Source organism: Lagopus muta, chromosome 4, assembly GCF_023343835.1.
Source record: "Lagopus muta isolate bLagMut1 chromosome 4, bLagMut1 primary, whole genome shotgun sequence".
NCBI classification, from domain to species: Eukaryota; Metazoa; Chordata; class Aves; order Galliformes; family Phasianidae; genus Lagopus; species Lagopus muta.
This window is the reverse complement of record NC_064436.1, coordinates 45,451,761-45,459,210: the sequence shown is the minus strand read 5'-3', so window position 1 is coordinate 45,459,210 and position 7,450 is coordinate 45,451,761. Positions and strand designations below refer to the sequence as shown.

The following is a 7,450-nucleotide window of genomic DNA, read 5'->3' as shown; positions in this document are numbered from 1 at the left end:
TCCTTTTCTCTCTTCTTTAAAGAGAGGGGAAAAAAAAGCAAACAACAACAAACCACGTGCTTTTCTTCAAATTCTAGCACTTCAACAGAGAGAGAGGGCTGACCAGTTTATATTAAAAACCATAAACTGTTGCCTAGAAAGAAATGCCAGGACAGGAACAGACCATTGAAGATTTTTATCTTTCACAAACCTTGTTTTCAAAAGAATGAAGGCAAAACTGCATAAAAGCAGGGACAGACACTACCTACCTGCTAAACAGCATGAATGAGTGCTGAAATTCAAATAACTAGGTATTCTTCAGTTCTCTTTTTGATCAGAGATTTCAGCTTGCAGTTAAAAAGCCTTTACTGATGAGTGGCTGAAATTCCATTTTCTTATGGAAAATTCCATTTCTTATGGAAATTCCATTTCCTTCTTTTTAACAAGCTACTATTTTCTGCCACTGGCCCAGGTAAAGAAAATTTTACTCATCCATAAATGGAATCTTAACTATTCTTTGTCCACATAAACTTAGATTGAGTTTCCAGCTACTTACTCCATTGTAGAAATTCCACCTTTATCCAGGAAACCTCTTTTATTGAAAAAGGGAGACTGCACATAGTACAAAAGTTTGTTCAACAAGCTGCTCAGGGAGGTGGTGGAGTCACTATCCCTAGGGGTGTTCAAGAAATATGTCCATGTGGCAATGAGGGGCATGGTTAGAGTGGGTATGGGATGATGGGTTGGCACTAGACTAAATGACCTTAGTGGTCATTCTAGATGGCCACTAGCTGTCACACCATGAAATGAAGAGCATCTTGATCAGCTCACCACAAGAATCAGCAGATTATGACCAGGGAACTGTGTGCAGAGCTGAAGTTCAGCTTCACTGCGTTGGAAATGATGGTGGCAATGCTAGAATATTGCAAGGTTTGCACCAGATGTGTCCCACAAATGCTCACATAGGAACAGAAAGAGCACCTTATGCAAGCTTGTCAGGACCTACTGAACCAATATGATGCTGCAGGTGACAGTTTACTGGATTGCACCATTAAGCGGTGATGAGACGTGGTGTCACTGCTATGAGCTGGAGTTAAAATGACAGTCCACAGAATGGTGATGCATGAATTTCCCGCTGAAGAAGAAGTTCCAGACACAGCCCTCAGCAGGTAAAGTGATGTGCACTAACTTTTAGGATAAGAACAGTGCAATCCTGGACTTCCTGGAAGTTGGACAAACCATCAACTCTGAGTGATGTAACACAATGCTGACTAAGCTGAAGACCCAAACCAGCAGAGTAAGGCTAGAGAAGAAGACAATCTTTCTCTTGCAACACAGTAATCTCTGGTCCCACATCAGCTCAAAGACCATGGAACACACAGCCAGTCTTAACTGGACTGTTCTACCACAACCACCATATAGTCTGGATTGCAACCTTCTGACTTCCATCTGTTTGCACCAAGGAAAGATGGACTGCGTGGGCAACATCTTTCTAGCAACAATATCATTATAGCAGCTATGAAACAGTGGGTCATCTCTGTCAGTACGGACTTTTACAATCATAGCATTCAGGCTCTTGTCCATTGCTGGTGAAAATGCATAGCTAATGGTACAGACTATGTCGAAAAACCGTTTTGTAGCTGACAGCTTGCTCAATCAAATAGTGTTACTGTGTTGTTCTCTGTATCAGTTGTAGTTTCCATGGAAATAAATACAAGACATTACTTTCATGGCAGCCTAAGTATTTTAAGATAATCCTAAAATAAGCATGCTGAAAGGACTGACAAATTTTTAGAGAATGCTACACTACCTGTAGGAACTGTTGCGGGTGCTGGGTCAGCTGCGGCTGAGCTGGTTGTTGAACTGCAGTGAGCTGCTGCTGCTGCTGCTGGTCTTGCTGACTTTGCTGCTGCTGCTGCTGCTGCTGCTGCTGTGTTACTGGCAAAGTCTGTGGCTGCTGCTGTTGGGCAGCAAAAGTGGGATAAGCTGTCACCACCTGTCCCATAAACATAGTACTTGGTACCATTACCGCTCCACACGCTACTGGGGCTGTGACAAGTTTTGTTACAAGCTGCTGACCTTGAGAAAATCTGTCAACAGAAGAAGACATTTGGCATCACTTTAGGAAAAATGCATCAAGCCTTAGGTGCTCTTGATAAATGCAGCTTTTGTCAGGCTCATACCCTGTTGTAACACTACCGATTATGATAAGCCTATGAACGCACTGTCTTGGGTAAAGTTTACCTAAACAGCTGTGTGATTACACTAACAAATAATATGGGTTTTATGCTACTTTTCCATACATGATATCATAAATGCTGTGGTTACATAGCTACAAGTCATCCCAATGTGGTCTTGAAAACTTACCTGATTTGTCTATCTTGTGTAAAAGTAGTTACTGCAGCAGCATTCTGGTTATTGTTCTGTGGTAAGCTAGAAGGAACCTGAACCACATTGCCGGTTGTTGGCTGAGAAATCACCATAGTGTTATACAGAGGTGTTGAGACTGTGTTCTGTGACTGACTGGCAAGAGAAGATTGTTGACCGTGCCCACTAAGTACGTTTTGTTGATTATGCTGTAAAGGAAGAACAGGTAATGAATCAGTCACTTGAAAACAGCCAGCTACTACAGTCATCTTCCTCAATGTAATTACCCATGCTTTACAACTGCTAATGTTTTTCTATTACAAATGAATTCTTACTTTAAAGCAGACAGGTATTTCCTATCAATTGAGGATTTGGAGGTGTGACTGGCTCTAGGGCATCTGAAAATCTCTTAATCTCTTCTCCTCTTCAGAATATCTTTTTCCTTAATATTTCATCTGCTTGCATACTGTTTGTTCAAGATCCTGTCTTCCATTCCTTTAGCATCTCTGTGCCACATTAAAACACGCACATTACCTCAATCAATTTCATACTTCAAAGTCTGGAACTAACTTAATGCTAAAGTGATAAACTGTCCACCATTACTCTGTCTCATCACAGATTTTAAAAAGTAGTATGGGATTTGGAAAAAAGGAAAGAGGAGGATGACCACAGAGATCACAATTATAAGCAGCCTCTCTATAAAACTGTCAAGCACATTAAAACTCCTCAGCTTGAGAAAAAGACTTATATGCATACAACAGAAGACTCCAAAATTATGCATGGTGAAGATGAAAAGTAACTATTCAGTGTATTTCCCAGTATAAAAGCTAGGTGGCAGGTTTAAAAAACAAACAACAAATTTCACAGCAGCTAAAGCTGTAGAACTCACTGCAAGATACTCTGTATTTCAAAAGTTTAGATTTTCAAAAGTTTAGATGCAGTCAAAACAAACTGGATAATCTCATAGAAGAAAAATCCATCAAAGGCATTTAAAATGCAAAAGGTATCAGTTATGGCATCTGACTGAAATTGCTGAGGAGCAAAAAAGTCAACTTCAGAATCATCAATATATGCTTTTCCTGTTCTTATGTTCTTCTAGGCATTTACTGTAGAGATCAGTGTCTGGATTTCAACCTCAATTAGTACCAATGTTCTCATGCTGTACGTTCTGTCAGTAGAAAATTCATAAAAATGCACAAAAAGGCAAGCTGTTTTCTGTATATTGGTTTTTCCAAAAAGCATTTGGAATTCTTTCCATTTGTAAATTGCAATTATTTATACTTGTAGTTATTCACATTTCTAAGTTTTAAAACTAAAGCAAGGTGTGAAATTGCATTAGCAAGAATATAAGTACATTTCAATTGTAAAACTTTGAACAAGGAATAAACTTGATTTGAAGGACAGTCACAAAACATTTGGAGGGGGAGACATCAGGAAAGCTCTTATTGCATTTCTCACTAGTGAGAATTTTACCTGTGACGCAGAGCTCTGCAAAGGCTGTTGCTGGATCATATGTGGTGTACTTGTATGTCCTGTGTTCATCCCACTTTGAGTCTGATTAGTTTGAACAACCTGACCTTGCATGTTTGCTGGTGCAAGTTGCTGAACACTTGAAGAATTTCCAGATGTAAGCTGCACAGAGCTGAAGTTTAGTCCAGAAGTTGACTGCTGCAAGAACATCTTAAAAAAAATCCTAAAATTAGTTCTTATGAAAAATCTGTTAATTATTCAATATCTTATACAAAAACTAAAATTAATTTCTTATGATATTAATACAAGATAAAGCTTCATTCCAGCTATTAGATGTCCAAACAGCACTGCAATTACCAAGAGCGAAGGGCTAAGTCCCATATAGGATCTGTATTCAGAGACTCTAACAGCTAAGAATGAGAATCCTGAATTTTAAAACCCTTAACACTGACGCTTAGTATCTGGTTTTAAATTAGAAGCAATATTTGTAAATATTACTTACAATGTAGGCTATAACTATCTAAAGATTAAATTCTTTTGAGATCTTGCTTCCACTTGTCGAGCCTCTAGAAGTGAAACTAATTAAAAATCTCAGTATCAGTTGATACAGACATAGCACCAAGAAAGTGCTTCCTTGGCAATTACAAAACCATACTGGTTATACTGTATTTTCCAATATTACCTCATTTCAATAAACTGAATTTACCATGAAAAGATATTGAGTCTTTACAAAATGTAACACTAAAAACTACAATGACTCAGTGTAATAATGTAGAATGTGCAGCACTTCAATTTTGTATTCTACTTTCCATAGTCCTAAATAAGGTCCCTTTGCAGTGCATGGGATGATAGCTGCGAATCTCTCCTTCCAAGCACCTCCCAAGCAATCTACCGCTGGAAGGCTTACGTGAGATCAACAGTGAAACACAAAAAAGCACATGCCAGAAATTCTTATTCCACAACAGAATTTAAGCAACGTACTCAATACTTCCAGGAAGTATAGATTGTTTTACTCTTTATTCACAGTGCACGCTGAAAATATTAAGATTCTTTCTTATGATGTTTAGTTTTTTTGTTTGTTTGCTTTGGCACTTTTTAATTAAGCTAGAAAAGTCCAATCAATATCATTCTTATCATATCAAATCATTCTTTTCTTCCCAATATAGATGCTGAAAACAGAATTACAAAATTAAAAATCCATCAAATACATATATTGGTTAAAATACAGAAGTCAGGCAGTCAGGTCTTCGTTACTCTCAGCTGCTAGACTGGGTAATGCATAGAATCATGGAATCACCGAGGCTGCAGAAGACCTACAAGATCATCCAGTCCAACTGCCCACCTATCACCAACAGCTTTCACTAAACCACGTCCCTCAAGACAATGCCTAAACATTCTTTGAACACCTCTGGGGTTGGTGACTGCACCACCTCCCTGGAGAGCCCATTCCAGTGCCTGATCACTCTTTCAGAAAAGTAGCATTGTGTAAATTGTGTAACCTTCAGACTGAATCTTCCCTGGCACAACTTGAGGCCAATCCCTCTAGTCCTCTAGACTTCCTGTCTTTGTGGCTGAATAACTACTTCAGAATGCCACACGGTATAACCACCTCACAAGAAGAGTTTGTTAGAGGCTATAAACCTGATAGTTGGGACAATCTTCTAAGAGGTATGTATTCATCCAAGAGGCATGATTTTTACACCCCTGAGCTAAAAGGGGAAATAAATATTCATTTTCCACATTTAGAATGAATATTCTAATGGCTGCAGAGCTATTCAAGAAGAAATAAACACTACAACACTTCATTTACATTTAGGTAGCACAAGCCACTCAACATTGAATGAATACATAGGGGCACAACTAGATACATTCAGAAGCAAAATTATAAATACCTCAAGAACAGCATCATTAGTTCTACGAATTTCGGGCACACAAAATCCAGAAGACAGCTGACAAGGAGTACAGAGAATCCCATTTTGGAATGAAGTGCCTAAATCTCATTTTAGATCTCTAAATTCTCTACAGATCAAATGTGTATGAGTTACAGTTACTCACCTGAAGTCCTTGACCGTGGACAATCTGAAGCTGTTCTTGAATTTTCCGCAACTCTTCTTGCTGCCGATGAATATTTGCCTCTATCATGCGTGTTCTCTGCTCCAGCTGGTCCTTCAGGTGCTGCATAGCTCCTAATTGAGCTGAAAACTGAAAGACAGGCTGTAGTGCCATGTATAAATTATAAGCTGAGCAAAAATAATCACATTTAATTCACAAGTAGTAAATACACTCCTCCAGACTAGCGAAGAAATCAGGCACTGATTTTTAAACTGCTAGTAGTCATCAACCAAGGACAAAATCATCAGTACAAAAATGTCACAGACTTCATGTCTACACGTTTAACTGATGCATCAGAATTAGTCTGCTTAGAACAAAACAAAACAAATCACAGCAAAAGAAATTCATTGGCACTCAAATCACTAAGACCCTATAAAAACTTTAGTAATTCACATGGTACTGTTCTGTCAAACAGAAATTGGATCATTTTGAGAAAAACACTGAAGGCAACTTTGACATCTAAGAACTCAGTTTTTGAAAGAGAAATGAACTTTATAGTCAGATCAAGACTGTTAAAGAAATAATAAAACAACTTAGCAAACCAACTTAATCCATACCTGGGACATGCTGGACTGGAGCTGTAAAGTAGCAGGCTGAGACATCGCTGGCTGTGTTACTGGTTGTCCAAGAGACTGGGAGCTTAAAGACTAGGATTTAAAAAACAATTGTTCCATAACTAGAAGAGGATGGACTTCATACTTGACATGAAATATTTCCTTACACAAATTCAATTCCAAAATGGCATCACGTGAATATATGAAAAAAACACGTGTATTTCTTGAAATGCCTAAGCCTAAATATTAAAGAATTAAGAACACACACAAAAATATTGTAATATACATAATCTCTATATAATTGCTTCCCTGATAAAAATATATAAGAAGCAGCAGGTATAAAACAGGAAATACAAGGCTGCTTTAAAATTCTTTTTCACAATAAGGGCAAAAACTTTCCAACAAGTTTGGAAGTTGACACTTCTGTTCTTAAACTAATACTCAGCGTATTAGCAGAATACATACTTTGATACACCATTCTATTTTTGTAGTAAATGTGTTAGTTCATATATATATAGTGCAATATGAGCACTAAGCACACGAAGCATTGTATTTTGTCACGTTATTAAGATTTCAGAAACCGTATTACAGAATTTGCTGATATTCTCAGAGGTATAAGCCTATATGAATAACCTATAGGGACATACAGCATTATGTTGGCAATTATTATATAGTTTTATACACACACACACAGATACAAATAAAATGCAGAATCATATAAAGAAGTTATGTGTGAGTGAAAGCACAGACTCAGATACAATTCCTATGAATTCTGAAGCCCAAAACATAAATACCTACATGCTCAATTATTGCATTCCCTTAAAATGTAGTATACTGAAGGTACACAGAAATGATAGCCAAATATCCCAAGTAAAAGTCTTATAGTTTAAATGTTGTGTTTTCAGAGGAAATAGAATGAAGGTCACATGAATTTAGTAACACATTTTAAAGGAAAAATGCACTGATTT

At 37.6% G+C, this 7,450-nt stretch overlaps 1 protein-coding gene across 11 annotated transcripts in view; it reads right to left on the bottom strand.

Moving 5' to 3' along the window:
- CLOCK (clock circadian regulator) overlaps window positions 1–7,450 on the bottom strand; it is a 59,504-nt gene that overhangs the window by 11,605 nt on the left and 40,449 nt on the right. For 9 of the 11 annotated variants that reach the window (XM_048941024.1, XM_048941029.1, XM_048941025.1 and 6 more), the window contains 5 exons: window positions 6,486–6,575; window positions 5,872–6,030; window positions 3,820–4,026; window positions 2,347–2,555; window positions 1,790–2,069 (listed from right to left, as the gene is read on the bottom strand). In XM_048941024.1, the coding sequence (XP_048796981.1) occupies window positions 1,790–2,069; window positions 2,347–2,555; window positions 3,820–4,026; window positions 5,872–6,030; window positions 6,486–6,575 (945 nt within the window). The remainder of the gene's footprint in view (window positions 1–1,789; window positions 2,070–2,346; window positions 2,556–3,819; window positions 4,027–5,871; window positions 6,031–6,485; window positions 6,576–7,450) is intronic. The other 2 variants (XM_048941032.1, XM_048941031.1) reach the window with 2 other exon arrangements.